Raw genomic sequence first — 25894 nt, 5'->3', positions numbered from 1 at the left:
GGAGGAGCCGTGGAGGAGGAGTGATTGCAAACTCAAAGAGGCTGACCGTGGAAGATGCCGCAGTTGGAGGGGGAGCCCAAGGACGTGACGGAGAGCCGTAGGGCGAAGGCAATAACACGTAGCCGTGACAGCTTTTCTAGATGCATAGATTGAATACACTATTGGTTGGGTCAGTCGGCTAAAATGAAATCTGTGGCCTCTGGTGAATTTACACTTGATGAGGATGCACAATGGCACAAACAACAGATGAATTTTGACATCATCATAAAGTGTACACAGCAGCCTTTGGTGGATTTGCAAAAAAACAATTACTAGAAGCAGATGTACCTCTGGCTATGTATTAAGCGGTCTTCAGAAATGTAGACAAGGGTACATATCCACATTGAGCATGGGTTTGTTTTTTAATTTAAAATTGAACCTGACAAATTTTTACCTCAGGCATTATTAGTAAATTTCACAAATAAGCAAGTTCTTCTCTCCTCTTCAAATATTCACAACATCTTCCTCCAAAAAGAAGCTGTCCTGTTCTTGACCTCTCTGTTTCCAGCACACTAGATGTTTTGGAAGCCTCCTGACCAGCCCAATCGATAAGACCCATTGCATTTAAAGCATTTGCATCACGAGTTTTCTCTGTTATTGAATTGCATCTTCTCACTGTGATTCATGAGGGTACAAAGATCTTCTTTTGCACCCCGGCTCTCAGGCTGCTCAGCAGCCACCTGCTGCAGTCATTTTGATGCACTGGTCTTTCGTGTGATTGCTGTTTAATGAAAAACAGGCCAGCATCGCCCTGCTCTCCTATTACTGAGTAATTGATTTGAGGTGAAGAATGTCCCTTGTAGAGGTGAATAGTTTTACCCGAGTCATTAATCCCCTCCACCAGATATTGAAATCCCCCAACCGCCCTCTTTAAGCAAAAAAGAAATAAAAATCTTGCTCTGTTTCTTTCACTCTAATCTGCGGTTCTTCTGAATTGAATAATAATAATATTCATAACAGTACTACATTCATTATTTTTAATATTGTCATATAGTAACATTTTATTAAAAAAACATAATTTATGTATCCCTATGTGTGAATGTGTGTGTGTGTGTGTGTGTGTGTGTGTGTGTGTGTGTGTGTGTGTGTGTGTGTGTGTGTTTGTGTGTTTGTGTGTGTGTGTGTGTGTGTGTGTGTGTGTGTATGTACATACCGTTGAAGTCAGAATTATTAGCCCCCTTTTGATTTTTTTTTCTTTTTTAAATATTTCCCAAATGAGGTTTAACAGAGCAATGAAATTTTCACAGTATGTCTGATAATATTTTTTTTTTCTGGAGAAAGTCTTATTTGTTTTAAATCGGCTAGAATAGAAGCAGTTTTAATTTTTTTAAGCCATTTTAAGGTCAAAATTATTGCCCCCTTTAAGCTAATTTTTTAGCAATAACTTGCCTAATTACCCTAACCTGCCTAGTTAACCTAATTAACCTAGTTAAGCCTATAAATGTCACTTTAAGCTGTACAGAAGTGTCTTGAAGAATAGTCAAATATTATTTACTGTTATCATGACAAAGATAAAATAAATCAGTTATTAGAAATGAGTTATAAAAACTATTATGATTAGAAATGTGTTGAGAAAATCTTCTCTCCATTAAATAGAAATTCTGACTTCAACTGTATATATATATATATATATATATATCTATGTATTTATATATATATATATATATATATATATATATATATATATATATATATATATATATATATATATATATATGATAAATATTTCCAGTTGCATGTTAAATCTATGCCACGAGGGATTAAGGCAAATCTGAAGACAAAAGGGGGTCCAACCCGGTATATATATATACTGGAAATATTCCTCAGATATTTTTGTCCATATTGACATGATAACATTACGCAGTTGCATATTTGTCCATAATGCAAATCTGCTGTTCCACCACATCCCAAAGGTGCTTTATTTGGTTGAGGTTTGGTGACTGTAGAGGCCATTTGAGTAAAGTGAACTCATTGTCATGTTTAAGAAACCAGTCTGAGATGATTTATGCTTTACGACATGGCGCGTTATTCTGCTGAAAGTAGCCATGAGGAGATGGGTACACTGTGGTCATAAAGGGATGGACATGGTAAGCAACAATACTCAGGTAGGCTGTGGCGTTGATATGATGCTCAATTGATACTTATGGGCCCAAAGAGTGCCAAAAAATATCCCCCACACCATTACACCACCACTATTGGCCTAAACCATTAAGGCAGGATGGATCCTTGCTTTCATGTTGTTGACGCCAAATTTACACCCTACCATCTGACTGTCGCTGAAGAAATCGAGACTCATCAGACCAGAAATCGCTTTTCCAATCTTCTATTGTCCAATTTTGGTGAGCCTGTGCAAATTGTAGATTCAGTTTCCTGTTCTTAGCTGACAGGAAGGGCACCCAGTGTGGTCTTCTGCTACTGTAGCCCATCTACTTCAAAGTTGGAAATGTTGTGCGTTCAGAGATGCTCTTCCGCATACCTCAGTAGTAACGAGTGGTTATTTGACTTGCTGTTGCTGTTATCCTACAAACAATAATAATAATAATATCAATAATAATAATCATAATAAATAACAGCAATAATAATGATTATTATAATAAAACTATTTAATGAATAGTAAATATATAAAAAATGTTGTCCGTAGTTTATGTGAGTGAATGAGTGTGTATAGATGTTTCCCAGTGATAGGTTGCGGCTGGAAGGGCATCCGCTGCATAAAACATGTGCTGGATAAGTAGCGGGTTCATTACGCTGTGGCAGGCCCGAATTAATAGAGACTAAGCTGAAAAGAAAATGAATAAGCGAATATTTAAAAACTATTTTTATTATATTATTATAATTGCGTTTTGTAAAATATATTTTCTTAATATTATTACCGTTATTATTTTTCTTGCCATTATTCCTAATTATAACTTCTGATTTGACCGATATTACAGTATTTATCATCTCTGAATGTTTCTCTGACCATCTTACAACTTAATAAATACAAAAATTATATATTTGTCAAAGTGCACCACGTTCGGCTTTGAGTGAGAAATAGTTCTGAAGCTTGATGTTAGAGTATAAATGTTTTGTGTTTTTAATAAAGGGGTAGATTCCTGTCTGAGATGAAAGCAAATGTAAGGGTCTACCTTGGGTTTTTCCACTTATCTTTGAAATGAAAGGATGTTATGATTAACACGATCAATAATATGATCTCTAGGTGAGTGAATGGAGCTTTAGTGTAGCATAAAGTCTTTACACCGATTATATAGTTTAATATTCCAAGCGTGAAGGTCAGAGATTTAAACCCGATAGGTTCTGTAGAGCATAAATGACACTGCAAATTTTCTCGCCGCGTGATTTCTGTGTTATTCATCACTGGCAGCACCAGTTTTTGCTCAAAATCTCATTAAAGATTACTTCATCTTCATTTCACAAACCGAAATGCACAGCATATGATAAAAAGTTCACTGGTGTGTGCAAATGCTTGATTACTCTTGATGAAGTAGCATAGAAATAATAAACACAACAAATATACTAATATATTATTGTTTTCTTATTATTACATGGTAATAATAATATATTTATTATTTTTCAATATTGCCAGATATTAATGTTTTATTACAATTTCAGATATGTAGGAACATTATTATTGCTTATTAATATTAATTTTCCTTCAGCTTAGTCTCTATTTCAGAGGTTGCCACAGCGGAATGAACCACCAACTTTTCTGGCATAGGTTTTATGCAGCAAATGCCCTTCCAGCCTCAACCCAGTACTGATGAACACTTATACACTCTCTCTCACACACACATTCACACACACAAACACCCACACACACACACTCACTACAGCCAATTTAGTTCATCCAATTCACTTATAGCGCATGTCTTTGGACTCTGGGGGAAACAGCAGCACCCTAAGGGAAACACACGCGAATACAGGAAGTACATGCAAACTCCACACAGAAATGCCAGCTGGCCCAGCTGAGACACGGACCAGTGACCTTCTTACTGTGAGGCGACACTGCTAACAATTAAGCCATGTGCTGCCTATAATAATAATAATAAGAGTAGTTTAATAAATATATATATATATATATATATATATATATATATATATATATATATATATATATATATATATATATATATATATATATATATGAAACATTCTATTGTTTTATTGTTTTTATTATTATTATTATATTATTATCATCAATATATTATGGGTTGTATGCATTTTTAGACATGTTGGGTTCACTTTTGTTTATCATGCTTGGCAGTGTATATTACAAATACAGTACTAATAATAGGCTACTAATAATACTTAACAATAACAATAATGGTATAACATTAATGTTAATGATAATAATATTAAATTAGGTATATTTAAATATTCAAATTATTTAATTTAATTTATTATTAAATTATATTTAAATCATTTTATTTACATTTTGTACTATCTTCCTAATAGTATAGTGTGTTATTGTTTTTTGTGATTATTCTTATTTTTATATATATTTAATATGGTTATATTTTGTTAATAAGTTTTAGAGATATGTTTTTCACTGTATAAACAGTAATATATAATAATAACAAATATACAAAATAGTATTTATAAATAATAATAATACTTATATAATTATGAAACATTTATTTATGCACTAAATGAGGCAATGTATGACACAAAATAATATAATAATGGGACATAACTTGGATTTAAATAATTAGCCCTTAGTTTCTCCCACCTTTATCTTTTTATGACTCCACAATTTATGACGTAAATACAGCAGATCTTTTATGATTAGCAGACATGACTGAACATTTAAAGTAAACTTGAAGTGGAACCGCAGGTAGTTTTCAAATGGGGACTTTCCATATCAACGGATATGTGAACTGTGGCTTAAGAAGGCGAGAGAAGTTTCTCAACAACAATATTGACCTTACCTAGACAGCACTTTTACATTTCTAAATGTAGTAATTCATGCAAATATGTTTAAGTTCACACAGTTTGAATCGGATTAGATTCAGTCAGATTCTAAATGAACATGTCAATAGCTTTGTGAAAAACTCTATCTCAATTCAGACAATCAAGTAGCCTATTATGACATTTTAGGTTATTTCATATATTAGTTTACATTGCAATATTTTTTAAAGTGCAGTGACGCTTACGTGAGAAGCATTTTTGCAATTGTTTGCTGCTATTGCAATGTAGGCTATATGAAAACAATTGAAGTGAAGCCGGATTGTATCGTGAACACTTCAGAGTGTAGGCGGAGTCGAGCAATAGTGAGCACTGCACTTCTCGTTTTATTTTTCTAGTATGCTCTCTAGATTTCAAGACACAGCCACACTGTGTGTAAGCGCGTTTCTTCTACTTTCACTTATAACTCCACAAACTATCTTTCTATTTTTATTATTTTAAGCTTTTTTCAAAATATTATCAGCAAGATTAGACACAGCGTGGTTGATAAACACGCGGAAAAAAGCGCAGTTTCCGGGTGTTTAAGGGGGAAACCCGTGGTGTTTTTCGACCGTGGGTATATCACCAAAAAGTCAAAAGCATATCAACATGTCATCATAACGTGCTGCTGGTACAGACTCTTCATCTTAACCCCTATAATGGCATCTGGTTCAGCTTCAGACCCGTCGTTAAACGGTGTTTCGTCCACACCGGATGAGAACGAGTATCCGTCAGGTTTCCCTCAGAGCATCTGCGATGAGGTGCCGAAAGATAAATACTTGTGTAGCAACTGCAATAATGTTTTGAATAAAGCGCGTCAAACGGTGTGCGGTCACCGATACTGCCTCGCCTGCGTCAACTGGCTGGTCAGGTAAGAGAATATTCAAGACAAACACACAGCTCACTTTTATGACGACACGCGACACATGCCTGGCAGAGCCACTGTGACAGTAATGACAATCATTGTGACTTATAATAACAGTCGGAAGGACTTCATAAATGATAACACACATTGCTTGTTAGTTTGGATAAGGGTAGGCTAAGCTATAGGTAAGGGATATGAATGTCTCAAATGTAGGTGTTATTGTTATTAATAATGCTTTTATTTCAGAAACAACAAGGACCTAGTGTGCACAAAATGTAAAGGAGAGGATTCCAATGTTGAGAGTGACACTAGCGTACTGACTCCTAACCAAGTAAACCTATATTATTACACTTTTCTGTCTGTCTGTCCATCTATCCATCCACCCGTCTATCTATCTATCTATCTATCTATCTATCTATCTATCTATCTATCTATCTATCTATCTATCTATCTATCTATCTATCTGTCTATCTGTCTGTCTGTCTGTCTGTCTGTCTGTCTGTCTGTCTGTCTGTCTGTCTATCTGTCTGTCCATTCATCTGTCTGTCTGTCTGTCTGTATGTTTGTCTGTCCATTCATCTGTCTTTCTGTCTGTCTGTCTGTCTGTCTGTATGTTTGTCTGTCCATTCATCTGTCTTTCTGTCTGTCTGTCTGTCTGTCTGTCTGTATGTTTGTCTGTCCATTCATCTGTCTGTCAGTCTGTCTGTCTGCTTTATCTAAAGGTCTTCTTTAGTGAGTGGAACAATCGTGACTCATGTTTGGAAAGTTATGACAATTTCTCTTCTCATTCTAAATATAGTTCTTCAATGATGTGGCTATCAATAAGGAAATTTTGGATCTGAAAGTTCACTGTGCTAACCAAGGCTGCCCCTGGAGAAGCACCCTAAAAAATTTTGAGGTACTGTTTTTTTATTCATACTCACTATGATACTAAGTATAATTGTATAAAACAAAAATACAGATATGCTTATCCTAAATAACCGATGATGTTAGTCAAACGGATTTAAATATTGTTTAATAAAAGATCAAGTGGTTTGTCAGTCCATGAGGTTTATACTACATTTATACAGATCAAAAGAAATATTGTTTTTCTTTTTATGTTTTTGTAAGTAGTCTCCTTTGCTTGCCACATCTGCATTTATTTGACCAGAAATATGATAAAACTGTAAAATATTATTTACATTTAATTTAGCTCTTTTCTGTGTGAATATATTTTAAAGTGTACTTTACTCCTGTAATTTAAAACTGATGTTTCAGCATTATTGCTCATTATTGTCTTCAGTGTCACACTCCTTTTAAATGCTGATTTGATGCAAAAAAAAAAAAACATTTCTGATTAGAATACATGTTAAAGGGCCTTGAAACCCCCCTCTTTCGGTTCAAATCTACCTCCGAATTTTTTTAACAAATGCTTCATTTTGGGCGAGGAGTGCAGAGGGAGGAGTGAGCGTGGCCGGCAGAGCAGTGGAGAAAGAGGGGAGCGAACAACTGACTCACAAAATCAGACACAAACCATTAGGAGACCCATGATTTTATAGTTTAAAAAGTAAAAATATAAAGAAATAAACAGTAAGTAATTGAATGCCTTGCTACATATGTTATTCATAATTTCTTATACACAACTACAATTTGTTATATGATGATAAAGATAATCAAGTTTATATAAACACTATAAATGAGGAGGACTTTTCTCCTCCTCAATCTGAATGCAGACACGGTGGATAGCAGTGCAGTAGGTCTCTTTCCTGTCTATTTCAACCATTAGCCATGCTGGTAATTTGGAGGATTTTAAACATATGGCGAACACAGCAGCACAGATTAGACCTCTTTTTTTTTTTTTTTTTTTATGTTTGAGGAGATTTTGACAGAGTCTCGGTGGGTCTGAAGGACACGTCACATACACTCAAACACACAAACTCAAACACACACACTTCTCCCTGTCACACACTCTCTCGCTCTCTCTCACACACACACACACACACACACACACACACACACACTCACACACACACACAGTAGAGTTATCGATGGTCCTCGGCCTGATCGATCGCCGTGATTGATCGGGAGTGCTGCGGCCCGCTCGAACACACTGAATAAACTGATAGGCGATGTGTCTGAATGGTAACAAACTCAACTGATAAAAGACAAGTCTGCCATTCTCCAATTCTCGTACAGCTCTCCCAACAAAAATGCTTTGCTGCATCAGCCCTGTAAGAATCGCAGGGAAAATCATGCAACAAATCCCATTGATCATGGAAACAAACACATATGACTGTGGCATGCAGATGTAGTCTCACCCCATCATTGGGCCCCACAGCTTGGCAGTTCTGTCTTGCCTTCGGAAAGCATGTGCTCTCATGAACAATTACGAAGCAGCGCCTTCTCAAAGGAGAAGAAAACTCCGCTATGAATAATAATGAGAAACCAATGCGTCATCACTCCACAATAGCAGATTCGTGATACGTCACCGTTTTTGATCTCACCCCAAAAATTATTTGAAACCCGGAAGATGAAATTAGCTGACAAAAGCTCAAAATTATCCAGTTTTCCCCACAATTAAAGCTGACAGGTGCTAACATCATCCTAACCGATGCTCATCACACACAAATATGTTAACATTTTACAAAAAGTAGTCTAGGGTGTCCTGAAAGTATAAATGTTAAAAACATTGCTTCAATTTTGCTTTGTTTTTGTAGAAATATGTTTTGGATATGTTATAATCTCTTATAATTACTCATATGTTATAAATAATATTTATCACTTAAGTAATTAAAAAATGTTTAAATACACGCTGTTATTATGATCCTTTTGTTTATTTAAGCATTCTGAACAGTAAAGTGTGTCACAGTCTCCTTAAAAATGATCAACATTGTTAAGGAGAATTATTACTAGTGATTGAACAACAGAAAAAAAATTATGATATCAAATCAACATTAGAATGATTTCTGATGAATCGTGTGACACAGAAGACAGGGCTAATTATGCTGACAATTCAGCTTTGCCATCACAGGAATAAATTATATATTATCAATAGTATATTTACATAAAAACAGGTTTCTTGCATTTTTCACTGAATAAATGCATTCAGGAGACACAAAAATATAAATAAATCAATGTGTTTTTAGCATGAGTATCATTTATAGCTTCTTTTAGCTCCTGATGTTATGAATATGCACATCAGATAAAGTCTAGCACTTTGCTGTGTGGTTTAGATTAGAAAGTAAGCTAATGCATTATGTAAGACCAGGCTGTTGCACATTTATGTAAAACCAGCAGATTCATTGGGAGACACTGTAACATCTTACACTTGACTGACTCAAAATCAGTGTGGATTATAGAGCTTGTATCGATCAGATTACCAGCTGTGGCTTTTCTATTATCACTTTGTTAAATCATCGAAACAATAGCTGCATTTCTTGGCAGGCTGTCATTTTCGGTTACAAAAGCAACGCGTTGTCTTACGGGAATCCTAACATGGTAGATTTGTGGTCATTCCTTATAATGAACCAGCCATTAGGACATTAATCATAGAGCTGTTGTGCAGATGTTGTCCAAGAGCGGTGAATCAATCCTCGGCCATATAGAGCAATACCAAACTCATACTTGAGGCTTAAAAAGCCTAATGTACAATTTTTAGAGGTCAGTGTTGCATTGAGATGAATTTTCTATGACTTTGACCCTCATGCCTGCCTAATGGAAATCTTTTGTGTTTTTTTTCTGTGCTCAAGAGAGTCTGAAAGCCTTTTGAGAATATAATTTTGTTCACAAGCTCCCTATTTGAATAGAAACATGTAGGTTGTACTTTATGTTTTTCAGTGGAAAATGTATGATCAAAAGCAAAATAACACATGCAGTATTTTGCAAAGTTTTAGAGGTTATTTAAAGCTTCAGTGCAATGCTTTGAAGCAAGCAGCGTTGTACAGTGTTTTTGTATAATTTACACTGAAATTAGAGTATAGGGCGGGATATAAAGAGTGTCTCCTCCCTTTTTTAAAATTAGATATTAGCATTTTTTTTATATAGGTAAAGCCACATTTATCAGCTTATGACAGTCTAATATGTCTAATAATTTCTCCTGCTAATATTCTCCATAGAGCTTAAATAGCATTCAGTGTCCATTTCAAATTGGTCTGATATTTAGTGGTCTGCTTCTGAGGATGTTAATGTGTCTCTAGACTGGTGTAGACTGTTTGCATGCTGCTGTGGTTTTTTTTATGACAATAACGCATGCAAAACTAGACTATTTACCATGATGGAAAGCATGTTTAAGTGACTGTACTTTTTATTGCTATATATAGTGCACTTTTATTAATAATAATTGTGTAAAGAAGTAGCTGATGTCAGCTCCAGCTCTAGTGGCTATTTATAGCGAGGAGGGCGGGACACTTCATATTCTAGAGAGCATTTGATTGGACAGAAAATTTGATGAGAAGCTGATGTGGCACTGAGAATGTCTTTAGAATTGTTGATCGATATTGGTGGAAGTGAAAGACTGTTTTAAATGCTAGCTTTTTCGAAATGGGAATTTTGTTATTGTTTTGGAGCATTTTAGCTAATATCAATCAAACATTATGATCTTAAATGTAAAAAAAAATTTGTTGGGATTTAATAGAGATTGAACTAATTTCTCAATTGAACTGTTTCTTACTAAAATAAAGTCTAAAAAAACTTCTGATGGTAAATTGATAACTCACCCACATGTCATTTCAAATGAAAAGAAGTCTTTTTTGGAGTTGAAAAGAAACTTAGATGCTAGAATTTTCAAGCTTTTTCCATACAGTTTATTGACGGCAAAGCTCTAAAACAATCAAAAAACAGTTTCTGAAACATAAAAATAAACTGTGCACAATATTTTAAGACTTTCAAACACAATCACTGCATGCCAAATGGCACACTATACTATGAACTATGACTTTTGCACTTTCACCATCACAAGATGGAACATTGGCATTTTTTGACAGTTATTTTGACTACGTTTGACAGTTGTCAGTCAAATTAGTGAAATAAATAACCAACTACCAAACAGTACCTGCCATAAGTCTAACCGCATTCACCATCGAGAGACGGCATAATCACTCATGTAGGAGAGTTTTGCTTGCACAGTCCAAAATAAATAAAATGCTCCAACCATATTATTTTTTAGTCTTTAAGAAAGCCACATTTAATTGATTACGTTGCTTGCCGTAACTTTGCAGTTGTGAAATTTACTATCAAAAATGTAAAGGATTTTTACTTTCAGCTGCATAAAGATACTAAAGATAATAAAGAGTCCTTTACACACACACACTCACACACACACACACACACACTTACACATGTACAGCTACCTTTATGTGACTTCACATGAACGTAAACATTTTTATACCGTAGGAAACATTCTTAAGGGACGGCACTGTGGCGAAGTGGGTAGCGATGTCACCTCACAGCAAGAAAGTCACTTTTTCGAGTCCCTGCTGGCTCAGTTGGCATTTCTGTGTGGAGTTTGGACTTTGAAACTACACGAACATGGGGATAACATGCAAAAACATGCGATATAGGTGAATTGGTTAAGCAAAATTGTTTGTATTGAATGTGTGTCCTACCTTTTAAAAATAAGAAATACTGTTACGAAACACCAATATGGAACAGCTAAATATCAACTTTGATATAAACGGAAGGAATGAAGGAAGGAGGGAATGAAGGAAGGAAGGAAACATTCTAATATACAGGAAACATTCTGCATGTGGTTTATGAGGACTCTCTATTGGCATAATGCAGTTTATACTCTAAATCCACACATGATATCACCTTACTCTAACTCTGTACATAAACACAAGCCTCACAGGAGCCTCACATGTGGCACATTTTCAATGTGAAAAAATATCCTTGGGTATGATTTTTAAGTACAGTACGAGGACACAGTGCATGTGTAAACCACTTAAGCATGCCATTGTACAAATTTGTGTCCTGGTAAACCAGCAAACCCAGTATACACACACAGGTTAAGTGATGACGAGAAATAATCACAGAATTGTCATACTGTATTTTATTTGAGTAATAAAACATTTGCTTGATTTCTCACTCAACAGGACCACCAGAGTCAGTGTGAATATGCCCTGATCCCTTGTAACATTGGCTGTGGCATAATGGTTCAGAGGAAGACACTGGCCACACATCTGGAAAGCGGCTGTCCCAACAACAAGACTGCCTGTCCCTCCTGTACTAGTGTTCTGACACCCAGAGAACTCCAGGTACTGCTAGAAAAAGGTCCCTATGAAATAATTTATTCATTCATTTTACTGTGGCATAGTCCCTTTATTCATCAGGGGTCACCACAGCAGAATGAACCGCCAACAAGTACTAGGAAACTTTTGATACATCATTTATGTATTTCGATTTAAAACATAATTCAACATTCGGTGACATTCAGCTTTATGCAGATACAGTAATTATGTTTTTATGACTGGATTTAGCAATTTCACCCACATTTCCATGTAAGGCAGAAATCATAGGGCCTTAATTATATTAATTAAAATAATGTTTGTTTTTTTATATAATTAAGACAATAGTAATTAAGCCAAATAGTTCTGTGTTGCTATTTTCTTTAAAGCCTAATCCTCACCACGTTTCAATGATTTATGCATTAAACAACAATAAAAAATGCACCCAAATATACTTTAAAAACAAGATTATCACATGCTTGAGCGTGCTTATCACATATTTGCATCTTATATTAATTTATATTGGGTATTACAGGAAAACAAGAAAAAGCAGACTTAGAAAAGGCTTTATTCAGACTGACAATAATACGTCAAAAAAAATTAAATACAGTGAACACACTGTGTATATATTTGTGCAAATCATATGCACATAATGTATGTATGATACATGGGTGATATTGTGTAAACAGGCCCACAGTTCAATATATACAGATTCTGGCTCATTCCTTGTTTCTGGAGTGGTTTTGGGTCAGCGTGCCCTTGCTTCAAGCCCCATAGTTGGTTTAAAGCCACAAATGGAGTCTCCAGTGTTTATTGCTGTCCCATATTACTTTATTTTCCATTTCACCCATTGGGACCTGCACTCCGGGATATGGATTAGAGGAAGAAAAAGGAGGAAAGAAGCAGAAATCCAGAGAATTCAGACATCAAGCTTCAAATGCAACACATTAGTCAAAATATCTTCAAACGCAATGTGTTTCTGGCCTCAAATTAAGATAAAAAAAGTATTATTAAGATGTATTGGAAAGTTTGTTAGAGAATTATTTGTGCAAAACTTTCATCACTGTGGTTAGTGAAGGTGACATTTGCTAATTTCTTCACAGAAGCATGTATGTCCCAGTTCTGGTGATAAGAAGACAGCAAAGACGGATAAAAAGCAAAAGGTACAGAACAGCTGGATTCGGTGGATCTCTGTATGTTATATTCTAAAAATGGATGTATAAACAAGAATAAATCTGAAGTGCAGTATGTTTCTGTGCTTTTTTTATAGAATAATCAGCCGGCCAACTCAAAAAAGAAAGAACCATGCATTTTCTCAGACGTTGGTTGTCCTTTTAAGGTTGGTTTTGTTGATAATGCCACTATTTTTCATAATGTTGTGCTATATATCATTTTTGGAACAAAGTTCTATATAGAGGAGGTAATTTGGACCATTATTATGCCATTATATATATTTATATATATAGCCCCCCATTTTTGCCCATTAGGCCTACCTTGGGTTTATTTTTGCTAATTTAAGCCATTTTTCAAAAGATAAATATATTGTATAAAACTAAACATTATTTATATTACTATCATTCATAGTGCCTATACATCTAATAAGCTCTTTATATTAATAGACAATACACAGATATTGATGTTTCATAATGTTTTACACTACATTATTTGAATCTACCAAGTTAGTTTACAATGTTTACATTGCTCTACTTACAATAAATCTAAACCCCAAATATCAGAAATGACAACAGATTGTTAAGATTTAATTAATGTCAGTTTTATTGCTATTGATTAATGCATTTACTTAACAGATTTCATTCATTCATTTTCCTTCTGCCTTTTCCCTAGTTTATCACAGTGGAATGAACCGCCACTTACTTGACATATTTATATATTTTTACTTTTAGCTGGTTTTTGTAACGTGTTTTAAGTTTGGTAAAATAATTTCTAATCGCATCTTTAGTGATTTTCAACTAATTACACTGTCTTGTCTTAATAGGCGGATTTAGCGTTTTTTGCAAAAAAAGCACAAGTGGACTTAGCTGGTTTTGATGCAAAATAAAATTTACCTTTTTAAAAACCAAAGAAATGTCTAAAGTGACATTTATTTTAAAAAGTTATTTCATTTACTAGCTAATAAAATGAAACTTCTGAACCTAATTAGCAGAGCCTGATAGAAAATGCTCATTTACAAGAAAAGAAGTCTGATGGATTTAGAGGGTTTTGCATCTGAACTCTCATATATATACATACACACTCACCGGCCACTTTATTAGGTACTCTAAAAAACCCTCATAATTTTTATGGTGTAAAAAAAATCTAACATTTTTTTTTTTTTAAATAAACCAAATCTGACCTCACCTTGACTTTATGTTCTTTTCCCTTTAACTTTTACAATATATGCATTGTTTTAATTCAGGGCAACCCAGACAAAGTAAAAGAACATGAGTCTTGCAGTCATGCGGGTCACCTGCAGCTTCTACTGGACGTGACCAGGGCTCTTCAGCGAACACTGAACTCAGCAACTGAGCGAGTCTACCAGGACAGCCCTGTTTTTCTTGAGCCTGGACCAAATGGCTCTTCACTCGCTCCTCAGGCTGATGGTGACATAGAAACGGATGGAGGAGATCCGGGAGTGAGTGACAAGGCCTTCAGCCTCCACGATGATCAGGTTGAGCTCGCCGCCGGCCAGCAGCTGGACGCCCTGCAGCAAAAAGTGCAGGTCATAGAGAACATCATTTCCGCTCTGAACCGAGAGGTAGAGAAGACACAGATCAGTGTGGTGGCAATGAATAGAGACCATTGCAACAGCCAGCAGATCATTCAGCATTTGGAAGCTACGGTAAGTTTCTGATTGATCCCACATTAAGGTTGTTTTTTGTATGTGAACAAAATCCAGTATTACTTTGTGTTGTGTAATTGAAGCTTTTCAGATAAAACTTTGAAATTCTTATATATAAAGTAATAGAGTCAATTTTCAGATAAACTCTTCTTATAATACTTATTGTGTCATTATTTTAGTGTTCAAAAGGACATCATTTTGTGGATTAGGCCTGAACAATATATCATTTGAGCATCGATATCGCAATGTGTGTATCCTCAATAGTCATATCACAGGATTACATTCATTTATTTATTTTCTTTTTGGCTTAGTCCCTTTATTAATCAGGGGTCGCCACAGTGGAATGAACCGCCAACTCATCCAGCATATGTTTTACGGAGCGGCAGCCCATCACTGAGAAACACCCATACACTCTCATTCACATACATACACAACGGCCAAATTAGCTTACCCAATTCACCGATAGCGCATGTCTTTGTTATAGTCTTTGGACTTGTGGGGGAAACTGGAGCACCTGAAGGAAATTCACACAAACATGGGGAGAACATGCAAAGATACTATTTTATAATATTGTATAAAATGATTTATACAAAGATAACCATGTTATTTTACGTTTGATTGTTACATTTTTGTATTTAAATACTCTTACAGACTCCATAAAAAACCATTAAGCACTAATTCAAGAGTTCACACTTAGCTGATGATTTACAAAGCTTATTTGGCATGCTGTCCCGGGAGAGAGCCCCGAGCTCAAGGGCTCCTCGAGCCCGGGGCTTCCTCCCGTTGGCAGAGCAAGAAGGGAGCCTGAGCTCGGTGGATCTCAGAACTCCCCTGCCGCTGTAGCTAAGGGAACGTAAGGAATTAGACCAGCTTGATTGTTAAGTATGTTGAATGTCTTTGGATGGTGGGAGGAAACCGGAGAGCCCGGGGAAAACCCACGCGGACACGGGAAGGACATACAAACTCCCCACAGAAACACTCACCGGTCCTATCGAACTAGGACCGGCAGTATTCTTGCTGTGTGGTTCACAGTGCTAACCACTGGACCGCCGTGCCGCCCAATTACAGGTAAAGGAGGAGAATAGGGGAGGAGGGGGGTTTCTTCCAAACGAAGATAAAGTGAACTGAAAACTTAGACTATTTATGGTGCCTTAGGGCTCATATGATTGGAAGATTAGTGATTAGCAAATGCGAGACTGGACGTGATAAATCATAAGCACGTGATCCTCTCGAAATTAGTTTATGAATAAACTTCACTTAATTTTTAGTTTTGCTGTGTCCTATGCTTGTAATTTATTATATTTTATGCAAATGCACTTAATAGAAAAGTTTTTTCCATAGTTGATCTAAATTATTGAAATCTTTTCAACTAGAGCTATTCACTTATATTCTTTTCGCAATATACAGTTAAAGTCAGAACTATTAGCCCCCCTGTTTTTTTTCCCTTATTTTCTGTTTAACTGAGAGAAGATTTTTTCCCCATATATTTCTAAACATAATAGTTTGTTCTGTAGACTATCAAAAAAATATAGCTTAAAGGGGCTAATAATTTTTACCTTAAAATGTTTTTTTTTTTTTGTTAATAAAAAGCTGATTTTATTCTAGCCGAAATAAAACACTAAAAGACACTAAAAGACCATAAAATACTTTCTCCAGAAAAAAAAAATATTATCAGGCAAACTGAAAAAACTTGCTCTGTTAAACATCATTTGGGAAATATTTAAAAAAAAAATTCAAAGGGGGCTAATAATTCTGATTTTAACTGTATAACACAGCAAAACAAAATATTGCACTTTTTGTTTGTTGCTGTTTGGAATTGTCAGATATTTCCAATATTGTGCATCCCTAGGATGTCAAATTGACGTGAAGGTTTTGACATAAAATCGATTTGCATTTTTGCCATGCTTTTTGACATCATGCTTGTTGCCATTTTAATGTTGTTTTAACACCAAGGTGCCCCTTTGGGATGACGTTGAAGGCCCATTTTGTTATTGTTCCTGGTATAAACTGGCCTTAAAGGGATGGTTTACCTAAAAATGTACACATTTTGTACAGCAGTATGAGCTTCTTTCTTCTGTTGATCACATCATGTTGGTAACCAAACTGTAGATGCCAGCCCTTGACTAAACAATATTTAAACTGTATCAATTCCAATAGCCAAAACTCAAGTATAGACAGCTGTTTGGTTACCAACATTCTTCAAAATATATTATTTTGTGTTTAACAGAAGAAAGAAACTCAGGTTTGGAACAAGTAGGTGGTGAGTACATTTCTGTAGTTTATTTTTGAGTAAATCATAACATTAGTGGTACTAAAAAAAATCACCTTTCAATAGTTCTGTATAATAGTTCAATAGTTGTCAGTTTTGAAAAGTTATTAGTTTTTTTTTCTAATACACAAGTAATACACTGATGCACAGATGTGAGTTAGCTGCTAATAGCCTGTCAGTCTTGTCATGGATTGGATTTTATAATTGCACACCTTGAAATAAAAGTTTAAAGGAAAGGATTTAACTTTTTAAATGTTGCTCGGTTGTTATCATTTTCTTTTGATTTAATTTGATCAAAGGTACAGAAACAGTACTAATGTTAAAGATTATTGCAATTAAAAAAATATTTTAAAATTTATATAATAAATATTTTAATGTAATTTATTCTGTGATTCAAGCTGAATTTACAGCATCATTACTCCAGTCTGCAGTGCCACATGATCCCTGAGAAATCATTGTAATATGCTTATTGGAGCTCATGAAACCTTTCTAATTATTATAATCAACGTTAAAACAGTTGTGCTGCTTAATATTTGTGAGGAAACATGACAACATTTCAATCATGCTTTCAATCAAAAAACAAAAATGTCTAAAATAATACAAAAACAATGCAGCACACAAATTTTTCATTGCATTGTCTCCACATAAATTTTAAAATATACAATAATATGTTGATATTTTTATAATGTAATACTTATAAAATTAATCCAACGGTAATGTAACTTAATGCAAAAAATATTGTGAACGATAAACAACGTGTGCTAATTATAAACATGCACTCAATGTACTTTAAAGTTCTAATTAAATTGCATTCATTTCATAATGTTTCTTGAAGGAGTTTGCCTGTTCTCCCCATTTTGGCATGGGTTTCCTCCGGGTGCTCCAGTTTCTTAAAGGAGTTTGCATGTTCTCCCTATTTTGGCATGGGTTTCCGGTTTCCCCCACAGTTCAAAGGCATGTGCTATAGTTGAATTGAATAAACTAAATTAGCCATAGTGTATGAGTGTGTGTGTGTGTGAATGGGTGTGTATGGGTGTTTCCCAGTACTGGGTTGTGGCTGGAGGGGCATTCGCTGCGTAAAACATATGCTGGAATGGTTGGTGGTTCATTCCGCTGTGGCGACCAGTGAAATAGAGACTAAACCAAAGGAAATAAACCAAAGGAAAATGAATGAATGTTTCTTGAAATACCTCACTCTATGTGTACGATAACACATTTAAAGGGATAGTTTACCAAAAATGAAAACGCTGTCACTATTTACTCAAACTCAAGTGGTTCCAAACCTTTATGGGTTTCTATATTCTGCTGAACAATAAATAAGATCAGGGTATCTGTGAGGTCTTAAAAAGTCTTAAAATGTCTTAAATTTCAAGAACAAAATTTTAGACCTCAAAAAACTTACTGAAATATTGGGTTGTAGGTCTTAAATCAGTTTAAACAGGTCTTGATTTCCCTATGTCCAAGTAAAGCTACCGTATTAAGCAAACACTCAGTCACCAATAATCCATTTCAAAACTTGTTTTAAATTTTTAAGTTTTTTATTGCAAAGAGAAAGTTCACAACAGCTTTTTGACATTTTTACAGACAATTCTCCAAATGAAATCCCCTAATGAGGGAAAACTAAAGCAACACATTACTTTACATGATTTTACATTAATACAAAAACTATTTACAAATCTAGCTGGCTCATTAGAATTTTTTTTAATGTTCAGCCCTGTATGTCTAAAATTTAATTCATATTGTTCTTAAAAGGGTCCTAAAAAGTCTTAAATTTGACTTGAAAAATCCCATAGAAACCCTAAAGATATTTTAAAGAAGGCTACAAATTAAATACAAGTACAAGGAAAGAAACACTTTTGAGGTCAATGGTTACAGATATTCAGTCATTTCTTTTTTTAATCCAGTGTTCTACAGAAGAAATTCAAGAACAAGGGAATGCTTTTGGGTGAACCATCTCTTCAAAGTTAGTTTCTACTGTCATTTACTTTTATAATTATAAACTACCCTTACATCAGTGATATGCTGTAATTTAATTTTCATTTGAATGCCATCTAAATTAAAAATTTAATTGCAGTTCAGCATCCTGCTGATTTCAAAAGGTATTCATTTCAGTTCTGATCAGCGCACAAACCCGATATCATGTCATTTCTGTCACGTTTTTATCAAAATCAAAGCACTTGATTTCCACTGTGCGTCCATAGTTCATCAAAAAAAAAAATACTCACTATTTACTCAAACTCAAGTATTTCCAAACCTTTATTGTTTCTTCATTCTGCTGAACAGCAAATAAGATATTTTGAAGAAAGACACAAACCAAATACAAGGAAAACAAATACTGTTGAAGTCAATGGTTACAGAAATTCAGCTTTCTTCATTTTTTTAATCTAGTGTTCAACAGAAGTAAGAAAGTCAAGAACAAGGGAATGTTTTGGGTGAATTAATCCCTTTTTAAGTTAGTTTCACTGTCATTTACCTTTATTATTAAAAAATACCCTTACAGCGTATTTCATTTGAATTCCATCTAAATTAAAAATCTAATTGCAATTCAACGTCCTGCTGGCTGATTTCAAAAGGTATTCATTTCAGTTCTGATCAGCGCACACACCTGATATCACGTCATTTCCAGTCTGTTTTTTTATCAAAATCAAAGCACTTGATTTCCACTGCGCGTAAATAGCAACAGCAGATTTCACTACTTTGATGTGTCCTGCAGTTAACTAGGCATTGATCTCACGCTGGGAATCCGCAATATGTTTGGAGCTAATGAATGTGTTTTTGTTACAAAAGAGCTGAAAAGCTATATAGGAATCTGTGGAAAACATTTATTTCCCTGTGATGTGTGTTTTTTTTATATTTCTATGCCACCAGGGTTGCATGAATCATGTTTTGAATAAAATAAACTTGCAAAAAACTAACAAAGGTATTCGTGGGTCTGGAATGATAATGCATTTATCCCTGTGGTCTTCTTAACACCGGGAGGTGATAAAAAATGATTACAGCTGCATTCTGACGCTCGACCTGGAGGAGTTATTTAACATACGGCAGTCGAGATGACACTTCTGAAATGCTGAAAATGAAGAGATAAGTTGAAGTAAGGATGTGAAGGGAATGGGTGGTAGAAAATAGATTTGTGTGACAATTCACCAGGTGCTGTTGAGAGAGAGAGAGAAAAAACCCAGATGTGTCTAATAGGATGCAGCCTTCTCCTTCCTTTTCTATATTTTCAAGCATCTCACATAAAGCTGCCGACCTTAACCAGCTCTGAAGTTCCATTATGACGCATTAATATTGCGCTTTTCCAGCGAGCCAATCTGTGCCTTTGGGTGATTCATCCATGATAATGGTTTTCACGTTGCAGGTAGCGGAGCTGCAGCAGAGGCTGGTCAGGAAAGACATTCTCATCAGTTCTTTGCAGCAGTCTATCAGCGCCCAGCAGGACGTCTCGTATGATGGCACCTTTTACTGGCGGGTGTGTGATGTCAGCCAGAAACAGAGAGAGGCTGCCAACAGCCAAAAGATCAGTCAGTACTCACCAGGTACCAAAGCACACATCTTTAGTTCTACACTTGAAGGCAGAGCTCATCCAAAAATAAACACTCTGTCATCATTTGCTCACCCTCATGCCATTCCAGACCAAGATGACTGTCTTTTATATCTGTGCTGGAGCACAATAGAACTTACTATTTTGATATTTTTTTCTATCTATCTATCTATCTATCTATCTATCTATCTATCTATCTATCTATCTATCTATCTATCTATCTATCTATCTATCTATCTATCTATCTATCTTTCTGTCTGTCTGTCTGGCTGTCTGGCTGTCTGGCTGTCTGGCTGTCTTGTCTGTCTGTCTGTCTGTCTGTCTGTCGCCTTCAATTTTAAAGTTGTTGTCAAATTAATCAGTAAGTAATTTTTGCCTAAATCACACTGAACTGGCTTAGATTAGCACAAATAACTTTGTTACAAGCACAATTAACTTTGCTTTATAAGTTATAACTAATGTTGCTGTATTTTTTTCTCTTCTAAATCATAAAAATACCATAAAGTGTTAGAAAATTTTGATGTCTTGTGCCTGCTGGGTGTTTGAAGGCCATTTCGGTCATCACACACTCAACATCCTTCATCTTCTCATCAGTAACATGCATTTAAACAGTCTCTGGGTCAATGCGTGTAAAGATTTTGGACATCTTCTTGGACACTTTTAATGCTCCCAAACAGTTTGCTGCAATTATAAATCACCCATGTCATGAGGTAGATCAATATGATGCAAATTACCTTCTTTGCGGTTTGATTGGACAGGTCACTGAACTAAATCTTCTAATCCTCATAGACAGGAAAAATAAAATAGTGACTGCAGGGTAAATAAAAGTAGTGGAGTAAAAGTACCGATACAGTGCTAAAAAAGTACTCAAGGGAAAGTACACATTTATAAAGTTACTTAGTGAATTACAATTTTTGAGAAAACATTACTCAATTACAGTAATTTGAGTATTTGTAATTAGTTACTTTACACCACTGGTCATGTCTCAGCTCGGGCGGAAAAAAAAAATTAAAAACTGCAATACCTGGTTAATCCTATGTACTGCACCTTTAATTTTAAAGCATTTTTTGTCATGACTTGTCATTGATCTTTTTTGTTTCAGTAATATCTTACAGTATGTACTTATCATAGTCATTACACTGGTAAATAACAAGGTACTATCCATAAATCTACCCCTAAACATAATGACCCATGTGGTTACATTACATAACCTAGTTCTTTCTTAGGAAAGTACACCTTATATACACCTTATATATTATTAAGTGCACGTACTGTAAAATAAGAAGCAAGTCCAAACCAGTCTAGCTCTGGATATTTATTTATTTTTTATTTGACCATTCTCTGTTAACTTTGTTCGTGTGTGAAAATCCCCGTAGATCAGCATGTTGTCTACATGTGTAAATATCTTTAGCTGCTGTCATGTGACTTTAATCAAATATTTGCATGAACAAGCAGTCAAATGTGTTTACTTAAGTGGCTTGTGAGTGTGTATATGTCAAAGTATTATTCTATCATTCCTTCTTTTGTTCCATCATTTTATCATCTAATCTATATCATGTTTGTAATCTATTTTTTTTTTGTTTTTCCTGTCTACCAAAGTAAGTGATTCATTCAAAAAGATCTAATTCATGAGTCGTTTTAATTATTTTATCATTCCTTCTATTGTTCCATAATTCTATCATTGAATCTATACTCACTGGCCACTTTATCAGGTACTACTACCGAAGTTGACCCCTTTTCCTGTCAGAACTGCCTTACTCCTTCGTAGCATAGTTTCATCAAGGTACTGGAAAATTCCTCAGAGATTTTGGTCCATATTGACATGATAGCATCACACAGTTGCTGCAGATTTCTCAGCTGCACATCCATGATGCGAATCTCCCATTCCACCACATCCCTAAGGCGCTCTATTGGATTGAGATCTGGTGACTATGGAGACCACTTGAGTACAGCGAACTCCTTGTCATGTTCAAGAAAGCAGTCTGAGATGATTCACACTTTATGACATGGTGCATTTTACTGGCATCTGAAGATGGGTACACTGTGGTCATACGGACATGGTCAGCAACAATACTCAGGTAGGCTGTAGTGTTGACACAATGCCCAATTGGAACTAATGGGCCCAAAGTGTGCCAAGAAAATATCCCCAACACCATCACACCACCACCAGCTAGCCAAATCTATGCTTTCATCCTGTTGATGCCAAAGTCTGACCCTATCATCTGAATGTTGCAGCAGAAATCAAGACTCGTCAGACCAGGCAACCTTTTTCCAATCTTCTATTGCCCAATTTTGGTGAGCCTGTGCTAATTGTAGCCTCAGTTTCCTGTTCTTAGTTAACAGTAGTGGCACTCGGTGTGGTCTTCTGCTGCTGTAGCTGTGGGCATTCAGAGTGGCTCTTCTGCTTACCTCAGTTGTAACGAGTGGTTATTTGAGTTACTGTTGCCTTTCTATCAGCTCCACCCAGTCTGGCCATTCTCCTCTGACCTCTGGCATCAACAAGGCATTTTCGCTCACAGAATTGCCGCTCAAAAAATATTTTCTCTTTTTCAGACCATTCTCTGTAAACCCTAGAGATCTCTAGGGTTTACAGAGAATGGTCTGAAAAAGAGAAAATATTTTTTGCGTGAAAATCCCAGTAGATCAACAGTTTCTGAAATACTCAGACTAGCCCGTCTGGGACCAACAACCATGCCACGTTCAAAGTCTCTTAAATCACCTTTCTTCCCCATTCTGGTGCTCTGTTTTAACTGCAGCAGATCGTCTTGACCTTGTTTACATGCCTAAATGCATTAAGTTGCGTCATTTGATTGACTGATTAGAAATTTGCATAAACGAGCAGTTGGACAGATGTACCTAATAAAGTGGCCAGAGAGTGTATAATATATGTTTAATTTATGCTTCTTTTGTTCTACCATTCTATCAATCTCTAGTTATATATTCATTAAAATAATTGATTCATAAGAGTCATTTCTATTATTCTATTGTTCCTTCTATTCCGTCATTTTATCTATTCTATCTTTTGTACCTTTCTATCAATCTTGAGTTAAAAATTTATTCAAAAAGAACTGATTCATATGAGTCATTTATTTATGAGTCAGACTGCACATGGTTCAATAAAAAGAACCATCAGTTGTGCTGCATGTCAAGCTGTTCTTTTACATTTACTGAAGATAAATGACCAGGGACTGTCCATATGACCTGTGCATGACTCTCCAAAACTAAATCTATTATTGCGATTCAGAAAAATCTTCCCCTGGGCCTTTTTTTTTACCTAAGCATGCTCCATTTGCAGTTTCTGTTGACATAATCAATGTGTTATTGACAATAAAAGTCTCCCTTCGCTTTCGTGCCAAAGCAAAAACAGTTTAGGCAGAAGTGAATACTTTCATGAGGACTCATCGGGAGAGCTGTGTTGAATGAATGTTAGTTGTTATCGTATATTGAGGTAGAATCGATGCACATTCATAAGGCCGGTGCTAAAAATTGAGTTGGTACCAGTGAAAGGGAAAGCATAAGGGGGGGAAGCAAATGTGGAGAGGGTATATAGACTGAAATGGGGTTGCTTGCCCAGGAGGGAAACAACAGAGTGCAAAAACTAAAAGGAAAAGCTAAAGGTAATTTCATTGACGTGTTTTCTTTCCATCATTACAGAATAGGATATCAGAATAACTGTTCCTCTAAAGCAACAGTCAGCAAAACGAAGCCAAACGTTAGATTTTTTTTAAGGGGGGATAAAAGAAGCTCTCTGGTTATCTGCTGCTATTTTTAGGAGTTTTAACTAAAGCCCATCACGCTTCACATAAAAATGACAATGCATTGTGTTTTTCAGCTTTCTACACCGCCAGGTATGGATTTAAAGTGTGTTTGCGGCTCTATTTGAACGGAGACGGAGCTGGAAAGGGATCACACATCTCTCTTTTCTTTGTTATAATGAAAGGAGAATATGACCCCATTCTCTCATGGCCATTCAAACACAAGGTAAAAACGCTGTAATCAAGCTGTCGGTCAATGAATCAATCAATCAGTCAGTCTTTTCATGCACATCTGTGTTGACGTGCAGATGCTTAATTCAAATACACCTTTAAGGAGTCACATCCTGAGGAATCGAAGTAAAGTTCTGAATGCATATAGCATTGATGGACTATGAAATTATAACTTTGGGAACGTTTATCGCAATTTAAACAAGGCTTGCATTGCTTCCCATAGCTGGCAATTTAGTTTTGTTTTTGTCTCGAAAGACAAACAAATCTCTTTTATTTCAAATAGCAGTGTTTTAAATATTATAAAAGTGTTGTCAACTGGAAGTAACTGAAATAAAATTAAATGTAAAAAGCAGAGGAAAAACTAAACTTAGCACTAAAAACAAACATAGGCTCATTCTAAAAAAGTAGCCCTATATACATTTCTGGAGACCACAAATTTTTTAGCCAGAAGTACATATGGCTTCATTTCGTCTTTAAAACCAATGCTACTTTTTTCTGCTGACCACTAAAGTCTGTGTGGACGGCTTTCCCACTGTTATTACTAGTTTGTCCAGTGGCTCGCCATGTATGTCTGCAGACTGGAGATGCAGAGAGGAGTTGACCAAGACAAAGGGGTTCGAGTCTGGCAAAGAACAGTTCTAGAAAGCGAGTAAAATGAAAACAGAAGCCAAACATAAACAAGTAAATAACAGGGTAAAAATGCTGTGAGTTCTGAAAATGTGGTAAAAATTAGGTGAGGGCTTTTCTTTTTCTGAATTGCTTTTTAAAACTGTTGGTTATGTTTAAGGAAGAAGGAGGGTGAGTAAGTCTATTGATCAGTCAGTCGGTCAGTCAGTCAACTGCGGCCTCTGGTGGGATTTAGGTGAGAACAGCAGGTGCGAACGGCAATTGCTAGAAATTTGAGATCTGAAAAAGCGTACACAGTGACCTCTGGTAGATTTAGATGAGAAGAGCAGGTATGAATGGCAATCGCGAGAAATTTGAGATCTGAAAAAGCGTACAAAGCCACCTCTGGTGGATTTAGACAAGGACAGCAGGCGCGAATGGCAATCGCTAGAAATTTGAGATCTGAAAAAGTGTACACAGAGGCCTCTGGTGGATTTAGACAAGAACAGCAGGTGCGAATGGCAATCGCGAGAAATTTGAGATCTGAAAAAGCGTACAATGCCACCTCTGGTGAATTTATATGAGTACAGCAGGCGCAAATGGCA

The 25894-nt window shown here is 35.6% G+C and overlaps 2 protein-coding genes across 4 annotated transcripts in view; one reads left to right on the top strand and one right to left on the bottom strand.

Annotated features, from left to right (window-relative positions):
- LOC147842591 (uncharacterized) overlaps positions 1-25894 on the bottom strand; it is a 496599-nt gene that overhangs the window by 220827 nt on the left and 249878 nt on the right. The window lies entirely within an intron of this gene.
- Positions 1-25894, top strand: part of traf1 (TNF receptor-associated factor 1) — a 32526-nt gene that overhangs the window by 2937 nt on the left and 3695 nt on the right. Inside the window, 9 exon segments of one of the 2 annotated variants that reach the window (NM_001128381.1) lie at positions 5265-5854; positions 6095-6179; positions 6648-6746; positions 11917-12078; positions 13152-13211; positions 13319-13387; positions 14465-14887; positions 20515-20692; positions 24530-24678. In NM_001128381.1, the coding sequence (NP_001121853.1) occupies positions 5643-5854; positions 6095-6179; positions 6648-6746; positions 11917-12078; positions 13152-13211; positions 13319-13387; positions 14465-14887; positions 20515-20692; positions 24530-24678 (1437 nt within the window). In that variant the 5' untranslated portion in view covers positions 5265-5642. 2 annotated transcript variants of the gene reach the window in all.

The sequence above is a fragment of the Danio rerio genome, chromosome 8 (assembly GCF_052040795.2).
Source record: "Danio rerio strain M-AB ecotype USA chromosome 8, GRCz13ab, whole genome shotgun sequence".
Taxonomy (NCBI): Eukaryota; Metazoa; Chordata; class Actinopteri; order Cypriniformes; family Danionidae; genus Danio; species Danio rerio.
This window is presented reverse-complemented; position numbering and strand designations above follow the sequence as displayed.